Source organism: Callithrix jacchus, chromosome 7 (assembly GCF_049354715.1).
Source record: "Callithrix jacchus isolate 240 chromosome 7, calJac240_pri, whole genome shotgun sequence".
Classification (NCBI taxonomy): domain Eukaryota; kingdom Metazoa; phylum Chordata; class Mammalia; order Primates; family Cebidae; genus Callithrix; species Callithrix jacchus.
Genome location: NC_133508.1, coordinates 147430745 through 147451434, shown reverse-complemented (window position 1 = coordinate 147451434; position 20690 = coordinate 147430745). Strand labels below are relative to the sequence as shown.

Sequence of the window (20690 nt, the reverse complement as noted above, 5' to 3'; positions counted from 1 at the left end):
ACCCTGCTATACCCCAACCACACATGACTGGACTCTGGTGGGCACTTGACAAGGCTTGGCCAATCTGATAGTCTTTCTCAGGAATCTGGAATGGGATCCTGAGAGCCTGCATCAGAGAACATGAAGCACTTGAACTACCAGGTCAGACAGTGTGTGAGCCACAGAAGATGTCAGAAAAAGCCAAAGTTGAAGACTCAGGGGAGGCAGAAGGCAGGTGGGCAAAGAAGTCACAATGGTGCTGAGAAAAAGTTGATATAAAGAGATGACTTACCAGCAAAGAAGAGCAAGTGTCTATTCTGCTCTAGGAGAAATAGGGGCGAGGGTGGGGGTGAGGGGGTATCAGAATCCATGAACATGGAACCTACCTGTATTTCATTTCCTACCTATCCTCGAACGTTTAACACCTACGAAATTGCCTACTGTGTCCTTTCAATAAACCTTTTACTTGTGACTTGTATGAGTGGTGTTCCTATTCGTTATGGGCAAAACACTTTAGCAATATATTAGGTCCTGCAATAGACACAATGATGAGAAATACTTAGTCCTCCTGCCCTAAAAGCCCATACAGTTAGGACCAGCTAAGTATATAAAAAAACATATATAAGGCAGACTATAAGTGGCATAAAAAGTACTATGAGGTTTCAAAAAGAGAGGATCAGATCATATCCATTTCAGAACATCCGAAGTTTCACCAATGGCCAGGCATGGTGACGCACACCTGTAATCCCAGCACTTTGGGAGGTCGAGGTGGGTGATCACTTTAGGCCAGAAGTTCAAGACCAGCCTGGCCAACATGGTGACACCCCATCTCTACTGAAAATACAAAAATTACCTGGGCATGGTGGTGCACACCTGTAATCTCAGTTACTCCGGAGACTGAGGCATGAGAACTGCTTGAATCTGGGAGGCAGAGGTTGCAGTGATCCAAGATTGCGCCATTACACTCCAGTTTGGGCAGCAGAGTGAAACTGTCTCAAAAGTATCATGGAGGAAAGAGAACTAAAAGTAATCATAATAGACAGTAGTGTGAGACTTTTAAAATGTATTTACTAAGAAAAATAAAATATTTAAATCCTAGGTCTACCAAAAACAATTTTTAAAAAACTTTTCTGGTCCATAAAATTAAAAAATCTGGAATCTAGTAATGACTGAGTCATAAGACTTCACAAACAACTGGTTGTAAGAGATTAGAGTCACAGAGGAGTTAAAAACAAGTGCAGTTTTCAGCCTATATGATGTTGGGAATGCTGGTACTGAAACAGGAAAGATCACAAGAGGTGGATTTGGGGGTGAAGAGTGAAGGCAAGTTCTGTACTGGATAAACTGACTGGAGGTAAGTAGCAGGATGTACTTCATTAATACACTGCGGGAGCAGAAAGAGAAGCCATCTCAAGTAGAGAAAACAGATTTTTCAAAAATTCCTAGTAAAAAATTGTCCTCTAAAAAAGGAACCAAGACTCTTCACAATGTCTCAGTTTTTTCTTCCGTGTTTTGAACATTCCATTTTTGCACAGTTGATTTTCCTGCATCTGTTTCTCCATATTGTTTATTGCCGGTTACAGATAAGGGACTTTTAAGAACAGAAGTTAGAGGCTGAGCACAGTGGCTTAAGCCTATAATCTCAACACTTTGAGAGGCTGAGGTGGGCGAATCACTTGAACCCAGGGGTTCAAAGCCAGCCTGAGCAACGCAGCAAAAACCCAGTTTCTACAAAAAATTATTGAGGGGTGGTGACATTAGCCTGTAGTCCAAGCTACTCAAGAGGCCGAGATGGGAGGATCATTTGAGCCCAGGACTGCACTCCAGCTTGGGTGACAGGGCAAGACTCTGTCTCAAAAAAAAAAAAAGGATGGAAGTTAGTGGAAGAACCTGATGAAACACAAACACACACACACACACACACACACAGAGAGAGAGAGAGAGAGAGAGAGAGAGAAACCGACCTTGCATGTGCTCTCTCTCTTTCTCTCTCTCCTTTCCCCAGGAGTATACTATAGGAGAAACCAGAAAAGGAAGAGAGACAGGATTGGAAAAAAGGAAATATATGCAGAGGCAAAACAACTTCCTTTTCCTTCCCAAGAAGCTACAGGATGAAGAAGCTCAGCACCATGGGGGAGGAATAGCATAGTGCTTCAGGTTTTACTAACCATCTCTAAAAGATCTCTAGACCAGGAATCACTTTTATCAAAGACAACTGCCTAAAAACTAAAAGACTTTTTGTAATAGTGCATGTAAATTTAATATGCTAAAATTTATTTTTTAAAGAAATGTAGTAGCAGCGCTTATTAGAACCTTCCATGCCCTGTAAATTTAGTATTAAGCACCCTAGTCTATGGCCATCAGTGTAACTACAGGAATAACGTAGTCAGGGAAGATTACACTATTTTAATTACTGAAAAAGACCATATTTTCAGACTACAAAAGTGATTAATGCTTCTACATGTGGCGGGCCAATTATCCCAGCACCATTTGTTGAATAGGGTATCCTTTCCCACTTTACATTTTTGTTTGCTTTGTCAAAGATCAGTTGACTGGAAGTATTTGGCTTTATTTCTGGGTTCTCTATTCTGTTCCACTGGTCTATATGCCTGTTTTTATACCAGTACCATGCTGTTTTGGTGATTACGGCCTTACGGTATACATAATTTGAAGTCGGGTAATGTAATGCCTCCAGATTTGTTCTTTTTGCTTAGTATTGCTTTGGCAATGTGGGCTCTTTTTTGGTTCCACATGAATTTTAGAATTGTTTTTTCTAGTTCTATGAAGAATGATGGTGGTGCTTTATTGGGAATTGCATTGAATTTGTAGACTGCTGTTGGTAGTATGGTCATTTTCACAATATTGTTTCTACTCATCCATGCGCATGGGGCGTGTTTCCATTTGTCTGTGTCATCTATGATTGCTTTCAGCAGTGTTTTGTAGTTTTTCTTGTAGAGGTCTTTCACCTTGGTCAAGTATATTCCTAAGGACGTTTTTTATTTGTTTTTGCAGCTATTGTAAAAGGGGTTGAGTTATTGATTTGATTCTCAGCTTGGTTGCTGTTAGTGTATAAGGCTACTGACTTAAACGTAAGACCAAAAACCATTAGAATTCTATAAGACACCATTAGAAAAAAATCCTTCTATTCACTGGCTTACGCAAAGACTTCATAAACAAGAACCCAAAAGCAAATGCAAAAATAAAGATAAACAGATGGGACTTAACTAAACTAAAAAACTTCTGAACAACAAAAGAAATCAGTGGAGTACAGACAACCCACAGAGTGGGAGAAAATCTTCACAATCTATACATCTGACAAAGGACTAATATCCAGAATCTACAAGGAACTCAGATCAGCATGAAAAAAATCAACAATCCCATCAAAAAGTGGGCTAAGGACATGAATAGAAATTATCACAAGAAGATATACAAATGGCCAACAAACATATGAAAAAATGCTCAACATCACTAATTATCAGGGAAATGCACATCAAAACCACAATGTGATACCATCTGACTTCTGCAAGAATGGCCATAATCAAAAAATCAAAATATAATAGATGTTGGCGTAAATGTGGTGAAAAGGGAACACTTTCGCACTGTTGGTGGGAATGTAAACTAGCACAACCACTATGGAAAAGAGTGTGGAGATTCCTTAAAGAACTAAAAGTATATCTATCATTTGATGCAGCAATCCCACTCCTGCGTATCTACCCTGAGGAAAGAAGCTATTATACAAAAAAAATACTTGCACACACGTTTATAATAAGCAGCACAATTCACAATTGAAAAAATATGGATCCTGCCCAAATGCCCATCAATCTATGAGTGGATAAAGAAAATCTCTCTCTCTCTCTTTCTCTCTCACACACACACACACACACACACACACACACACAAACACGGAATACTACTTAGCCATAAAAAGGAATGAAATAATGGCATTTGCAGCGACCTGGATGGAACTGGAGACCATTACTCCAAGTGAAGTAACTCAGGAATGGAAAACCAAACATCATATATTCTCACTCATAAGTGGGAGCCAAGCCATGAGGATGCAAAGGCATAAGAATGATACAATGGACTTTTGGGACTCGGGGAAAGGATGGGAGGGGGGTGAGGTATAAAAGACTAAACACTGGGTACAGCATACACTGCTCAGGTGATGAGTGCACCAAAATCTCAGAAATCACCACTAAACTTATTCGTGTAATAAAAAACAACCTGTTCCCCCCAAATAACTGAAACATTTAAAAAGAAGAAAAGTGACTCATGCATTTAAATAAAAGACACAAAGAATGATAAGTGCTTATAAAACACAAATTTTTTTTTTCCTGAGACGAAAGATGCATCCTCACATGAAATGTAACTGGCTATGAACCTTATTCCAACGAAATGGCAAAGATTATAAAGGATATAATCCTATAGGAGGATGTAATGTAATGGCATGTCTACCAAAGGACAGTCTTATTCTCAGTAATAAACATATTCAGCCAATAATATGCAGAGATTTAAATATAATTAATTGTATAACATTAAGCTTAAGTAAATTAGATGACTCCAGTTCTCTGCATGCAACTGTCTTTTTGGCATACTTCCACGAGCAAATCCCCAAGAACAAAGTATTAATCTCATTTTTTTGTTTTCTCAGAACCTACTAAAAGAAACTGTCAAGAAATGGAAATTCAGAGAGTACATCATTCAATAACTTACAAAACTAAATAATAAATCCTCATTAGTATAGTGGTGAGTAAAAAAGAAAATGAAATAACATTTAATTTCTTTCACCACAAAAGGATATTTATTAAAATTCTTTGAAGATCTTTGAAAATATTAATATAAAAAATAATCAAATAGCTGTCTGAAAAACCTCTGAAAAAAGTAGCTAAAATGGTTAAGTCTCACAATCATCATCACTGACAGAACTGAATTTTTTTGCTAGGCACTGATGTGAAGCATTTTACATACATTATCTCATTTCATATTATGAAATATCATCATCCTTGCTTTACATATGTAAAAATGATTCATATGGTTAAGTTACTTGCTCTGGGTCTCAGAGCTAATAAATGGAGGTAGAACTTAAATTTGTGTGAATCCAAAAGCAGTGCTCTTATCTATTATACCAGTGCTTCCCAACCTTTGTCACATGATGTCAAATGATAAAATATCATTTTTAATCACACATTAAAAATGATACGTGTGCCGGGAGCAGTGGCTCACACCTGTAATCCCAGAACTTTGGGAGGTCAAGGAGGGCAGATCACAAGGTCAGGAGATTGGGACCATCCTGGCCAACATGGCGAAACCCCATCTCTACTAAAAATACAAAAATTAGCTGGATATGATGGTATTTGCCTGTAGTCCCAGATACTCAGGAGGCTGAGGCAGGAGAATCACTTGAACCCAGGAGGTAGAGGTTGCAGTGAGCCCAGATTGCACCACTGCACTCCAGCCTGGTGACAGAGCAAGACTCTGTCTCAAAAAAAAAAAAAAAAAAAAAAGAAAGATATTTGTAAGGCTCATTGGGGTGAGCTGAAAGAGCTTGGTGAAAAAAAAATGTTCCTGCTTGCCCCAGGAGTCAAAAAAAAAAAAAAAAACAGCACACACACAAAATTTCTTTATATCATGAAATTGTGGCATTAAAAAAATACAAAGTATTACAGATGATATTAAATACTAAATTGGTATAAATTTAGTATTTATACCAAATAAAATTTTTTCAAACTACCAAATTGATAGTAGGATACGCACAGTCGCTTGAACTGGTAATCCCAGCACTTTGGGAGGCTGAGGTGGGAGGATCACATGAGGCCAAGCATTTGAGACCAGCCTGGGCAACATAATGAGAACCCCATCTCTTTTTAATAATAATAAATAACCAAGTTACCAAATTCAGGAATTTTAAAGAGGAAATCATACCAAAGATGTTCAAATGTAATTTCAACTGTTGTAAAAGTCTGAATTTATCTAAATGACTTAAAACTTCAATGCTATTAAAAAAACTTGTAAAAAGCACACCTATAAGCCATCCTAAGCACTGAACATTGGTTGCGAAGCTCTGCATTATTCAATGTAATATAATAATTAAACACTAATTTGACATATCAAGATCTTTCTAAGAACATCTTTTTTTTGAGACAGAGTCTCACTTTGTCACCCAGGCTGGAGTGCAGTGGCGCCATCTTCGCTCATTCCAACCTCCGCCTCCCAGGTTCAAGTGATTCTCCTGCCTCAGCCTCCTGAGTAGCTTGAGACCACAAGCACACAGCACTACAACCAGCTAATTTTTGTATTTTTTTAGTAGAGATGCAGTTTCTCCATGTTGGCCAGGCTGGTCTTGAACTCCTGATCTCAGGTGATCCACTAGCCTCAGCTTCAGAAAGTGCTGGGATTACTGGCATGAGCCACCAAGCCCGGCCCTTTCCAAGAACATCTAAAGAAAATTCAAACTAAAGGTTATCAAAGGAAGAATTACAGTACTGAAGTTTCTCTTAATAATCTGGCCCATACTAGCTTCTTAATTTGGTATAATTTCCATAATACCTATAATCTGTAACATTCATTTTGACTTAATAATAATAGCTAATCTTCATGGCTAGTACTATACTATGTGCCAAGCTGTGTTCTGCTTTACGTTTTTGGCATATTTAATCCTCACAGCAATCCTAGAAGTAGCTCTATTTTCTCCATTTTAAAGATAAGAACACTGAGGCCGAGAGAAATTAACTTTCCCAAGGTTATAACTAGTAGATGGGAATTAGAATTTGAAGCACTCTGACTTCAGGACCCATGCATTAATCACCATGTTAAACTACACCCCCTATCATGTGCCAGGAGACACAAGGATAAGTAGATAGATCTCAACCTAAACTAAGTTCCATAGCGATGAAGTAAAAATGACTTGCATTTACAGCAAAGGAGATATTATCCAGGAAAAAAAATTGTATACTGTTTTGAGTATATTTTGCTTATAGAAACAGAAGATTTTAATTTCCTATATGTGTTATGATATGGCTCAAGCCAAGAACATCTGTTTCTGCAACCTTTTTGAATTTATGGATTAAACTTGCTCAAGAATATTTTTTAAAATGTTTCTTAAAAAAGAATGAAGTTGGTAAAAATTAAAAGCAAATATGTTCAGTACTTTGATTTTTACTTACTGCTTTTCAAGTTTCCTAAGTCATCAAGTGTTTAATTTTGTTTTTAACTAAATGCACTATGTATAAAATCCTGAATAAAAATTCTTCTAGACATTTAGACAAGTTACGCCTGTCCAAATTCTGTCTGCCTCATTCTGCCTTTTGGAAGAAAGTCTCAAAGTTTCCAACTACATTACAATAGGCTGATGTCCTGAGGGTATCTCTATTTTTCAATGTAAATCAAATCACTCACAGAAGATGAGAATACATCTTTAATTTCATAATCAATCAATAAAGAAATTGTTAACACCCTAAATACTTGTCATAGTTTATATCAAATTTCACAAAGGCACCAAGAACCAATGTTCAATATTAGCTGGCCCAGGCTGGTTAACAGTAAATAGTTAAGGAGTACAGGCCGGGCGTGGTGGCTCATGCCTGTAATCCAAGCACTTTGGAGGCCAAGGCAGGTGGATCACCTGAGGTCGGGAGTTCAAGACCAGCCTGACCAACATGGTGAAACACCGTCTTTATAAAAAAAAAAAAAAGGAGTACATATTATGCACCTGCTATACAGACAGTGGCAGTCTAGAACTACAATCTGAACTTGCATCTTCTCAAAGTTCAAGTATACAAACCAGAAGCTTAAGATCCCATACATAACTTTCCCTTTATAGTATATCCAAAAAAGTTATTACCAGAGCTTCTGCAATCTACAACTAACCAAATACGTTAACACTAAGGGACTAGCAGGGGCACTGAGAATGTCCTGGAGTACAAAATAAGTCTTGGGTTACAGTGGCACATTCTGTCCTCCGGAGCTTTATACCACAAAAATTGAGCACTTTCCCTAAAGTGACTCCTTGTCCTCAAAATCAATTGTTTTAAAAAGTAAAGTTTTACTGCTTACAGAAACCTCTACCCCTACTTATTCTTCTCTAACAGAAATCCTACCCTACAAAATACTAACAGTGAAGAAGTGTGGCTTCATTTATTAGTAAGCTAATGCCAAAATTCTTTGTATGAGTTACTGAACCTCTGAAAAATTTTAAAACTCATGCTAAGTAAAATGCATCCGACTGCACAAAAACCCACTTAAAACGACTATCAGGTAACATAAACAGTAATTCCTGAAGTCATTGGTTTTGCTTTGAAGAGGCCAAAAAGGATAACACAGCCTACTGTAAAGAAGTCTACTCCTTACAGTAAATATGTCCAAGATAACTATTCCAACTGCACATCATCTATAGCAACGACTCAGCACCCTCCAACGTGTAATCCCCTGTCCACTAGATCTTCTGCTACAAACCTCAAATAAGTCATTCTTTAAATTTCTTCAGCTCACACCATTTCCCATCCTTTCATGAAAATGGAGAAAGGAGTTATAAAACCTTTAAAATAAAAATGACAGAAAACGGTGGAAAAGTAGAGAGGGCCTCTGCACCCAAGCTCTTTTCCTTTATACCTGATAACTTGCTATTGAACTCACCTACCTACCTTCATGTTCCTGGATAATACAGGGTTCCTCTAACAGTTCAAGAGGCTCTAACAAATGTCAACGTCCTTATGTGACCATTCTGTTCCAGCCGCTATACCATCCATTCAAGCTTCCTAGCTTTATCCTGCCAAACAACGACGCCGCTCCAAACAAACCATTACACAAGCCCAAAATATACTCTACCCTGTCCTCGTTACCAACACGCTGCAACCCAATGTAAAACCTTCCCTAATATCAACTCTTCCTTTATGAACTTTTTCCATATTCCTACTGCCTCAATATCCCACCGCCCCATACTCCCAGGCTCTCTCAGCTAAACACAATTCCAGCCCGGAGTCACACCCTCCAAAGCCGAATTCCTGCAACCCCAAAACCCCACCCCCCTCATCACACCCTCTGGGGCCTCAGCTATGAACCCCAACACCCCGCCCCACACCCGCCACGCCCTCCAGATCCCTTTAAGGTCCTTTCCGTCGGCCCGACCAGACCCCGCTGAGGCCTTCCAAAACGCCCAGGCTCTCCCGACTACCGCTCCGTCCCCGCCTCCAGCCCCTCACCGAGTAGCAGCAGCTTCACTTCTTTGGCCGCTTTTTCCCCGTCCTCCCGTAAGTTGCGGTCGATCATCTTGCTTCGCTCCACTGCCGCCTTGTCTTCGGCGCTCAACGTGCAGCCCATGGCGGCGGCGGGAGAGGGGACACGGGCCCGGGCTCACTCACACACCGAGGGAACTGCCACTCGGCAGGCTGAGGCAGCGTCTACTGCTGGGCGGCGGCCCTCTCCGTCAGCTCCCTTAGCGCCCAGAAGAACCGGACATCCGGCGTTTACGACACTTCCGGCGACGCCCCGCAGCCTTTACCGTTTAAGCCACTCTCCTCTGGGAGAGAAATTGAGACCGAAAGCGGAAGTCACGGGGACCCGGCGACTGGGCTGGGCGGCGGATCAGCTGAGTTTCGAGATTCTGTTAAGTTCGCTGCCCGCCGCCCAACTTGAAGCCTCGTTTACCTTTCAGCTACCTGATTTGGTAAAATGGAGAAAAACCGGGGCCTCCCAACTCATAATGCCAGTTTGGGGGCGGAGATTTCTAAATTAAAGCCTACATACCGCGTGGGAATTTCTGCTGGGAATTTTCTCGCCTGCCAGAAAACCCCTTTGATCTCTAGCTGTGAAGACCCGGGACCCCTACCCAAATGTGGGACACTGCCTCTGTTAGGGTTATGTCAGAACAAACTGCCCGGCCTGGGCCCCGTTCACATCTCACATCTGAGATTGTAACATCGACTGTGCCTAGGTAGGACCTTTTTGCCCTCTCTGGCCCACTAACTCCTCTCAAAATGTCCCCTGGTCCTTATGCTATTATGGACGTATTTCTGTGGTCTTGAGATTTGCTTAACTCCTATGCTGGCAAAAGGCCGCTTGAAATCACTAGCAGATACTCGATAACTTGAAAGGTTAAGCCTGTAGTTCCTCCATAAAATATCCCTGCTGCCCTTCTCTTTAGTGTAAGCCAGATCTTCCTACCATAGAGTCTTAGAACTAAAACCAAGATATGTCAACTTCAATTCCACACCCCAAAACAAACCAGTGCATCCCTGTGAATCTTCTACTAAAATTTGCGGTTGCAGTAACATACAAAAGGAGGTGGTCTAGTAAAATTTGCCTCTCAGCCCTAGTATCACCTGACACTTAAGTCCACTGTGAAAGCCAGGCTGATAGCTTCTTTCACTAATAACCCTGGGTACTGCATGAAGGTAGTCCTAAATTAACTTCTCAGCCAAATAAGTCCACATTTACCATACATTCTACCGAAGGGAACTCAGTCTCTAAAACCTTTCCCTGTGATTGTAAATTACTTTCTTTCTCTAATAGAATCTGAACTTTAGAATGTAAGTTTCCAACAGAGAGGTCTATATATAGTGATGATCCATTAATTAGAAGGATTTAATTAGAAGATTAGAGCCATCTTAAACAGCCTCATCCACCATAACTCTTACCAATGCCAATTCTTCAAGGTTTGAAAAAGTCCCCCAGTCATTCCCAAATGACTGTTAGAATGAAAGGGACTGCTTTTTCCTTATCAATATTTTTGGGGGAAAAGGGCAAGAGGAAAAGGAAGTAAAACCAGTATTTATTGAGTACCTATTTGCCAGGTATGGCTAAGGTGCTTCCACATCCCATCTCTTAATCCTCACAACAACCCTGTGAGGTAGGTAATAATGATCCCCATTTTTACAGGTGAGGAAGTAGGCTCAGAGAAATTAAGCAGCTTTCCCAACTTCACACAGTAAGTAAGTAGGTCTGTCTGACTCCAGAGTTGCCCTTTTCTATCATGCCCCTGTAGGATATTGCCTGGAGACACCTGACAACAGAAAGCCTATGGTTTTCATCTAGGATTGGGAGTTACCCCAACACCAGCAGGATGCAGGAAAAGGTAACTGACCGGATGGTTGCCTCAATCTGTTGATTCTTCAGTGAGTTAGGTCAGATTTTGTCCAGGAACAGCTTTCAGAGCCAAAGATTACGTACTGAACTTTACCAAGGCATCCTGGTGACTAGAAAACTCCTGGAAGGTGAACACAGCAGAAATTGCTGGGAAAGTTCTCAGCTTAATAAAAGAGATTTTTATTTCCTTCATGATCCACTCCTACAGGGAAAAATAAATGGCAAATGAACCCATGTATGTCAAACTCTGTAATAAACACCAGTGAGATCACAGTGTCAGGAAATTTCAGCCTGAATTAAAGATACCCTTGCTCTTAAAACTTTCTCCTTTGATGTATGTGAAGGAAGGGTTGGAGGGCAAAGTCAAAGGAAAAGGCAAAATAAATTAACAAAATGGCTGCCAGGCAATGTTTAATGCCCTCCCCTTCCCCCTTTCACCACATACAATCGCCTTTCGTCCTTCCACTGGACTCACACTGCCACCTGCTGGCAATGCTTTGGATCTACTAGCTGATCAGTAGTCTGCAAGGAGTTTATTCCCTGTCTAGGAATGATTGATTCCTCAATATGCATTTAATTTAATAGAGAGGAGAGGTGAACATGTTTTTCAATCACAAAGGACTCTCCTCCCTCTATATACTATGTTTTTAGGGGACTTCCTCAATGTAATAGGCACTAGGCTGGTATAATAGCCTAGTGATAGGAAGACAAACCTAGAAATCCTAGAAATTTTCCTAGAACACAAGGGGGAAAGCTGTTTGCCCAGTTTCACTGAACTTTTTTACTTCATTAGAGAGTTTCATTTATACTCCCCATGCTTTCTACAGTCTGCAGGAAGCTTTCAGGTATGCATCTTGCTGCCATGGACTGAACTCTCAGAAGTTGGAGTCATGGATATATTCTCCAATATATTTCTCAAGCACATTCCGTAGTGCTTTATCAGATCTAAGTGCTTTGTAAAAATACAAGGTATCTGATCAAATTAGACTATGAACTCCTTAAAAGCAGTGACCACACACTGTGTGGGTCCCAGGGACTAGTGGGTATTCAACTATTAATGCACTGAATTGAACTAAAGGAGTCAATGTTGATATCAGTATAACCTTTTATCATAAAAATTATTTATTAGCTGTTTAAAGGGGAGACTATCCCACTCCTACCAACCCATTTCCCTGTTTGATTCTCAGTGAGCCAAGAATTTGATCAAATACAGACCACACCACTCTCTGGCCCTGCCTTGACCCTGTAGTGTTACCTGATTCAATTGAGGGAAGTACGATGGACAGGTGGTCCCAGATGGGTGTCCTGTCCAGTTTACAATTATTCCCTCTTTGTTGAAAATACCACCACCAATACCAACCAACACAGTTCCTACAGTCTCAATCAGGGAACAGCCAAGACCAACTCCTGTGCCCTCTCTCCAACCCAGTGCTGCAGATAGGAGAGAGATTTAAGTCTTTGTCACTGAAGCTAATTTTGAGAGCGATGAATGGGAGTAGGGAGGCATTTAATAGATCATGGAAACCCCACCCTTCCCATGCCCAACCTTAGTCTCTTGTACCCGATTGTCCAGGGGGCTGGAGGTGGGTCACTGCCATGAGGAGAGAGATCAGGGAGGCCAGTCCTGGAAAGAAAAGATTCGAGGTATTATTGATCAGGCTGATTACCTGGCCTCTCTGTGTCTAGCCACTTTATCAATTCAAATGCCAACCCCCACCCTCACCCATCTGATCCCCAGTCATTCTAGTCCTTCCTCCTAAAAGGGAGGAAAAGCCATCCTGCCTTATTCTTGTCTCTGCTGAGATCAGGCTCCACCCTTGATCTCCTGTGTGCAGAAGAGAGAAAAATAGAACAGAAAAGCTTTTCTGAAGAGTGGGAGAGAGAGAGGTGCAGTCAGCTTTACTGTCTTCTACTCCATGTATCCTAATTGCTATTTTGTCTTGTTTCTGGACAAACTCAGTAAAGGAATATACCCTACTGGTCCTCTCACTTTAAGGAAATTTCAGGTATAAAACCAGAAAAAAAGATCTATTAACTCAAATGGAAACGCTTGGCTGTAATTTAGTTCTTTTTAAACCTAGCAAGGAAATGAGAAAACATGGGTCATTTTCTTACCTTGCTTGGGTGCAATTACTGCCCTGGACAATTACACTGAAAAATAAAATACCCTAAATGGCCCCTAGAATAACTCCAAAGCTGGCCTGCTGCCCTGTATCCTCCAACGCCTACCCTTAGAGAATTCCCTGCTTCTGCAAGCATGAAAAGTTCACTGGTTGAGAGGCTTCACCTCACCTTTGTGACCCTTTTCTCTCGTCACCGTCTCACCATACCCAGGTTCCCTCCCCCAGCAGTCCAAGATCACAGCCAAGTCCAAGACTTTTGCACACGTTCATCCTGTTGGCTCTGTTCCTGACCCCGGAAACACTAAGCAAAAGCTGTGTGCAGAGACCCCAGCCTCAGCCCTAGCCAGCTGGGAAAAGGTGATCCCACAAGGTGGTCCTTGCGATCATAACTGGTACCAGCCCCATATCCCTCCGAGTGTCCAGCGGCCCATCATGACTCCAGCCGGGGTGAGGGGGCAGGACGGAGGTAGCTGTCTGACATGATGATGTCGCTGGTGAGTTGCTGCTCCAGGAACTCAGAGGTCTCCTCAGCTATCTGGCCTGGGATTCGAAAGTCAACAGCAGGTGGTTCCTGCTTGGGGCTGGGAAGGGGTCGGGAAACCCAGGACTCAGAGGGACAGGCAGTCCCCTGAAGGAACTGCAGGAAGTTCTCCTCAATGGAGCCCTCCCGGCTAGGCAGCCTCAGCTCCTCCTCTGGAGCTGGCTTGAAGAAGCAGACAAACTGCTTGCTGAGCTCCCCCCGGATCTGTCGGTTGAGACATCCATAGAAGAAAGGGTTGGAAGTGAAGCAAAAGTAGCCGATCCAGGTCACCACACTCTCCACCTGCCCAGGCGAAATGGGCTGAGCACTCAGGGCAACATAGAGGTGGAAAGAGAAGTAGGGCAACCAGCAGAGCAGGAACTGTCCCCCCACAGCCAGGAGAACCACTGCTGCTTTCCCTCCCCCAAACGTCCGGTGTGGGGTGGTCTGGGGGGCCCCCGAGCTGGTGACCATCGTGGAGCGGCTGCTGAGAGATTCAGAGCGTTGCCGGGGTGTCTCCATCCACGTGGGCAGTGGCCCGTGCTGCATGGCAGCCACGCGGGCCACTCGGAACATGCTGCAGTAGACCACAAGGATGAGGAGCAGGGGCAACAGGAAGTAAAGGACAGCAAAGACCACCACAAAAAGCTGGCAGTAGGCACTGTGGCTCCATTGGAGTGAACAGCCTGGGGGGACACTGGGAGCTCCTTCCTCCCAGGAGACCCTTCCCAACACTGGCACAGAAGCCATGGCCAAGGCCTTCACCCACACACCCACCAGCACAGAGGCCACCAGCCCCAGCGTCATGCGCACCTCGTAGCGCATGGGGTGGACCACGTAATAGTAGCGCTCCACATTGATGGCCGACACCGAGAGGATGGCCAGGCTGACAAAGCACACGCTCAGGAACAAGTAGAGGCGGCAGGCCACCTCCCCAAAGAGGGCGTGGTCAAAGAGGGCGGAGCTGGAGAGCATGGCCAGGGGCATGAGGGTCAGGGCAGCCAGCAGGTCCACCAGGCAGAGGTGGAAGACGAAGACAAATTTTCGGAGGGCAGGCGTCTTGGCGATCACGGCCATCACAGCGGCATTGCCAGCCACAGCAGTCAAGTCCAGCAGGAGCATGAAGAAGAGGGCCACAGATTCCGAAGCTACTTCCCGCAGCCCCACCTCCGGGACCCCACTGGTAGTAGAGGGACCTGGGGTTTGAGGGACCCTCCCCAAAGTGGAAGAGTTCCCTGATGACTGGGGAATGGATGAGGACTCCATGGGGCCGAAAGAGGACACCCAGGGTACCTCCTGTCACAGGCCCATCCCCCATCCTAGTCCAGCAATCCTGGGATGGCGAGCCCAGGCTCAGGCTTCCCGATTTCGTAGGGGGCGCCTCGTACTGAGCCTCTTGGGCAGGCTTGTCTGTGTACAGAGCACCAGGCCAGGCAGCTGAAATGTCAGAAGCTCATATCCCTTTCTGGCCGGAGATAGCTCCAGGGTCTGCCTTGGTGACTGCTAAGAAGCAGGAGACGTGAGAGGTGTGGAGCCTGACCCACTCAACACTCCGCCTTCAGAATGGCCTTCACCTCTTCCTTTTGCATTTCCTTTCTGCCGTTCTCGTTCTCCATACCCTTCTACCCTTTCCAGAACTGGTAGCCAGGGATTCTAAATCCTCTGTCACTCTTTCCCAGGGTCCTGCTGATCTCTGGGGTAGTGCCTCAGTTTTAGGGTTGCTTATGTAAATTTCCTGATTTCTTGTCTCCTCAGAATGGCAGGAGCTGCTGGGGAGTAGAAGGAGCACAAAATTTAGTTTCTAGTCCCAGTTCTGGGCATTACTAACTCTGTGAGTCTTCTGAACTTCAGTTTCCTCATAAACCATCTGTAAAATGAAAGGGAGAACACCTGCTTCACAACTGTGTTTCTGGACCCTGCGTGATCTGTTGACAATACTGACAAGCAGTAGTGTTGATACAGGTTTTCCACATGCCAGGCCCTGTTCTCAGCACTCTGCCTGTATTAACTCATTTTATTCCTCACACTGCCCTGTGAGGTAGACATGATTTTTATCTCCATTTTGCAAGGGATGAAACTGAGGCCTAGAGAGGTTAAGTAACTTACCCAAAGTCACACAGCTAGTAAGCAGCAAGGGCTGGGCACCTACACAGGCAGTCTGGCCCCACGGCCAGTACTCTTGCCCACTGTGCCATGCCATATGTGAAGGTGCCCTCCGTGCCAGCTGGACTGTAATAGGCATCCAGTATAGTTGCTGACTTTCAGCTGTCTCTAAAAAACGTCTCTTGCTGCACTAGGGCTATCACCTGAAAAGGGGAGCTGTGCTTTAGGCTCTTTTGACACCACTTCTCCCAGGACAAACAGCTGCCACTTTGGGAATGTTGAGAAGGAGCAGTGAAAACGACATGTCCCACCTGGAAGGAAATTGAGAAGCCAGCTCATCCAGCCTGCACTGTTCCCAAAACCAGAAGCTGCTTGAAAGCTGCCCTCCTCCACCCACTCATGAACTCTTCAAGGCCACTGTGGCCCTCCCATGGGGAAGGAGCTCCTCCCAACCTCCCGCTCCCCAGATCCTCAAGCCTCTGGTCACTGGAGCTGACCCTCAGAGGATCCCGGACTCAAAGCCGTCTTGATTCTGAACAGTTACCGCAGTCACAGAACAAAGAGCAGGGAGGAGGCGCCTGGGTAGGAGGTGGCTAGGAGTGAGGGTGGGTAGTGGACTGTGATGGTGGAAGTGGGTGAGCATAGAGCAGAAAAGAAAACTGGAAGTCTGTGGTTTCAGTCCCTCATTTCTCCTGATCAAATGGCAGACCAAATCTATTTTCTGTGTCTCATTATCCATGTTGAGTTTGCATATAATTGAAATAGGTTGCCCGATGTAATTAACCATTTTTTTCATTTACATATACTATTCTTGCAGTCCAGATTCCCTCGGGATAGTGGGCTGAGTTCTGCAAATTAGAAGCAAAGTGCAGACATGCCAAGTCTGATGGCCTTTCTGTAGGCAAGTCACAAGTTACCCAGGACACAGTTTTCTCATCTGTGAAATGGGAGGGTTGGACTGGACAACCTCTGAGGTTCCTATACATGATAACATTTGATTACTCTGTGAGTTCCTGGGCTACAGAGGGCAGAGGTTGGTTTCAAGCTGCCCTTCTCCACCCACTCATGCATTCCTCAAGGCCACTGTGCCCCTCCTGTGGGAAAGGAGCTGCTCCCAACCTCCTGCTCCCCAGATCCCCAAATCTCTGGTCCCTGGAGCTGACCCTTGGAGGATCCCTGACCCAGAACCCCCTTGGCTCTGGACTGTTACTGCAGTCACAGAACAAGAAGTGGGGAGGGGACGCTGATGTTGCTCAGTTTAAAAACTCATCATTTCTATGGCTGCAGTAAAGAGGACCACATGGCAAGATGGGCCCCACTCTCCTCCACGTTAGAGCCTTACGGTCTCATTTGGTTTTCGGTGTTTCCGTGAACCTTACACCAAACTTCTAACATGCTATGCCTGCAATAGGTGCTCAATGCAATTTTGCGAATTGAATCTAAGTCCAATTGATAGTTGAAACCCTGTCCCCAGGACAAACTCCAAGAACACTCAATCAGCCAGCTGTGTGCCAGCCAAAGGACTCTCTTGTGGAAAGGGTAGCTGGGACTCCCGGACTTGAGGAAGCCCTAACTTTGGGCTCTCTCTAGGGATACAGAAGGCTCATTTCACAGTCAGGATGCCCACAGAGACTTAGGGTCTGCAGAGAAGATGAAGAGTGGGCACAAAAGTGAGACATCAGCTTCTCATAAGAGTCTGCCAGGAAAAATGCCCGAAAGAAATGCTAAGAGAAGCATCCTTCCCCCTTACTCTCCATGCTGCAGTTTACCTATCCCTTCTGCCAGTGACTGAGACCCAGATGATGTGGGTCAGACTCCTTCCCTGATGGCTGAAGGAGGAGAGGCCCACCATGTCTGGATGGACATCAAGAATCCCCGACTGGGGAAAGCAGACGGTTTCCACGTGGAGCTGGAGGGATGCCATGCAGCCATGATGGAGCCCTGAGCAAGAAGGCACTGGGCATTGCTCTTTTTCATAGCCCCCTCAAGCTTGCCAGTATCTCCACAATGACTCCTAGGTGCCAGGATTCCAATTTACCTCTTAACAGACAGATCAGTGTATCTGGCTAGTTGGCATTCCCTCACTGGTGGACTGGGGTTATGGAGGGAGGGCTGTGGTGTCACCATTTCATAGGTGAAACCCAGGGAGCCTCACTCCTCTCCCAGGTCATACTGTTATGCCTACTCCCCCAGAAGAGGCTTTCCTTCCTCCACTACTTCCTTCCAACAGCACCCCTCTTACCTCCAGGACCTTCAGTCCCTAGAAGGCTTTGCCACTAGGGCCTGAGGTCTGGGCCTCCAGCAGGGGCATGGTCAAGTTACAGGATGCAAGATGTATGTAAGTGCCCAGCCCAAAGCCACAGAGATGTCGGGATTCACATGCCCCTGTTTCCCAGATACAGAGCTTCATCCCAAAGACCTGAGCCTGCCCTTCCTTCAGACAAGAACATGCCCCTCCTAAGCTAGGGGAGATTTCCAGGGAGCCACAACACCTCTCCTCAGCAGAGTTGCCCACACCCAGGACACAGTTGCCCATCAGCCTGGATGCTGAAGGGCCCATTCCTAGAATGTGGGAGACCCATCTCTATGACATGGAGCAAAACAGATGGAGAACGCTGTTTGTCTGCAGGATATGGGTACTCCTGCCGGCAGGAGATGATCAACCCGCCAGCTCTGGGCTTCAGAGATGCCCACACCCCAATACTGCCTTTGGGATACCTGAGAGCCCATCTCCTGATTAAACTGCTCACCAGAAGGGAGGCAGGGGTGGTCCTTGGAAAGCCACCCTTCTGTGGGGATACCTCGGCACTCACCACCAGGCCCTGGGTCTGGCCCCCATTCCTGGCCTAGTCGGCAACTCCTACCTTTGCTGAGCAGTCCCGGCTCCCATGTGATAGCTCCTCTCAGCTGATGCTTCTCCCAGGCTGCTGAAGCCTGAAGCACTGCAGTGAGCGGTGAGAGGCAGCCGGCAAAGCAGAGTGCTCTGAGAGCCTCTGGGTCCTAATGGCCTCCTGCTTCCCACCCAGCCCCTTGGAGTCACTTCTGAAGCAAAAGGATGGGCACAATGTCCCAGGCAAGGTGCCCAACGGTGAGCTCAATTCCTCTCACTTCTCAGGCTGCCGGACTGCATCGCAAAAGTTTCATGGGGCCAGGTAATGACAGGCAGAGCGACCCTACTGATTAGCCTGATAAAGTAATAAAACAGTACATGGAGTCGGAAAATCCAGGTTTAAGGCCTGGCTATGGCACTTACTAGCTGTGTGACCTTGGGCAAGTTACATTTGGCCTTGGTTTCTTAGCGGTTCAAAGAGAAGATAGGAGAGATGCATGGTTCTGTGTGACAACAGAACCAAGGTGCTGATGCAGGCAGGTTGGTGCAGACCCAGGGCCCCAAGGCCTAAGCCAGGGAGGGGCTGAGGCTCCAGGTGATGGTCCAAGGTTTGGCTCCTTTAGAAGCTGCCTAATGTGTATGGGGGACAGGCTTAGGAGCAGCACTCAGGTTTGAAGGGCAGCTGAAGACCTTGTCTTAACGCTGCCCTTGCCCCGCAAAAAGCACATTATTATTATTTGCTTAGATTGTATGTTTATTGGCGTGGGGCTGTGAAGGCTGATGGAGATTGGCAGGGAAGGGGCGGGAGGATCTAACATCCCCCAAACCACCATAGCACTGCTCCCTGAAGGAGGCAGAGTGGCAGCCAGGGACTCAGGAATGCTCACTCTGGTCTGGATATGTAGGATTGGAAAGCTGGGGAGCATCAGCCACTGGGCATTGCCCATCTGTGGCATGATGGGCTTTTGGAGACACAATGAAGGGATGTGGCCTCCCTTTAGCCATGAAGAAAATGATCATTTCCCTGGTTTATGACTGATACCCAAGGATGGAATCCTAACATTGCAGAGCTGTAGGACATCCTACAGGCCAAGGTATTCATGTTTCCCAGACTCAGAGACATAAAGAGATTGCTCAAAGCCACGCAGCTCCACATGACAGAGCCATGAGCCTAAACAGGAAATTCAGGCCTGATACCCTACTCCAGAGCCTTCTCTCCTGAGACTTGCCTATGCAGGGACTCTTCTGCCTTTAAGAAGGAAAAAGGGAATTCTGGAATTGTTTACCAGACCTACCCAGAGAGCCATAAGAACAATGAGTTACCAAGGCCCTCACTAGGGCAGATTGGCTGCCCGAGGCCCCAGGTCAATCACAAAGACGCCACTGACCCACCAAGAGCCAATGCAGCAAGTGCCACTGTCACCAGCCGCCACTTTTTGAGCTCTTATGAGTGTCAGGCCCTTTACATATGGTTTCTTCAATCCTCACACCAATCTTCAAGGCAGCTATGACTTGCCCTATTTTATAAGTGAAGAACCAGTACCAGAGAGGAAAAGTGACTTTCCCCAGATCAAAGAGCTAATAAGTATCAGAGCCAATATTTGGACCTAGATCTGCTTGAAGTCCAAGTGTTTCCTCCTCCTTCTCCCTTGGTTCCGTGGCCTCTCCAGTGGCCTGACATAAGACTCTGGGCTACAGCCCTAATAGCTATCTTCATAAAAGTAGCCATTGCCTTCCAGAAAGTCCAAAACAGACACCAAAATGGGGCATACCTCAGTATAAGAAAATCAAATGGAAATACCGAAGTGAAAACTTGTAGACAGCAAAGTGATTTTTACCAAGCCCTATGCAAGATTAATTTGGCATCAGGCAGAGTCTCTGGGATTAGGTAAAGGCTGTCCCTGCTCAGCACCCACATTCTTCCTGCAGGGCCCCAGCCCAGGCTGGCATGGCCCCTCCCAAGGGATTCAGAAAAAACCGGAGCAGACTGGGCTCATTGGAACGGGATTGTAGAAAGACTGCTAGGCTGGAGTCAGTAAACCCTGGTCCAGTTTGG

The 20690-nt window shown here is 45.1% G+C and overlaps 2 protein-coding genes across 7 annotated transcripts in view; both read right to left on the bottom strand.

The window, feature by feature from the left end:
• The window catches only part of GNAI3 (G protein subunit alpha i3), a 46460-nt gene extending 37058 nt beyond the window's left edge, over window positions 1–9402 (bottom strand). For both annotated transcript variants that reach the window (XM_035252410.3, XM_035252408.3), the window contains exon 1: window positions 9177–9402. Coding sequence is in view for 1 of the 2 variants with exons in the window: in XM_035252408.3 (XP_035108299.1) it covers window positions 9177–9294 (118 nt within the window). In the remaining variant the exon portion in view is untranslated. The remainder of the gene's footprint in view (window positions 1–9176) is intronic.
• Window positions 9359–18750, bottom strand: GPR61 (G protein-coupled receptor 61). 5 transcript variants are annotated; one of them, XM_078332719.1, is made up of 4 exons: window positions 18669–18750; window positions 13351–15568; window positions 12605–12682; window positions 9359–9493 (listed from the first exon to the last, which is right to left on the bottom strand). In XM_078332719.1, the coding sequence occupies exon 2, from the start codon at window positions 14965–14967 to the stop codon at window positions 13612–13614; it is 1356 nt and encodes a 451-aa protein (XP_078188845.1). In that variant the 5' UTR covers window positions 14968–15568; window positions 18669–18750; the 3' UTR covers window positions 9359–9493; window positions 12605–12682; window positions 13351–13611. The 5 variants fall into 5 exon arrangements, with proteins under 5 accessions (XP_078188845.1, XP_009000092.3, XP_035108298.3 ...); XM_009001844.4 differs by lacking the exon at window positions 9359–9493 and adding an exon at window positions 10728–11260; XM_035252407.3 differs by lacking the exon at window positions 9359–9493 and adding an exon at window positions 10728–11260 and having other exon boundaries at window positions 13351–15470.
• Between the last annotated feature and the right edge of the window lie 1940 nt (window positions 18751–20690).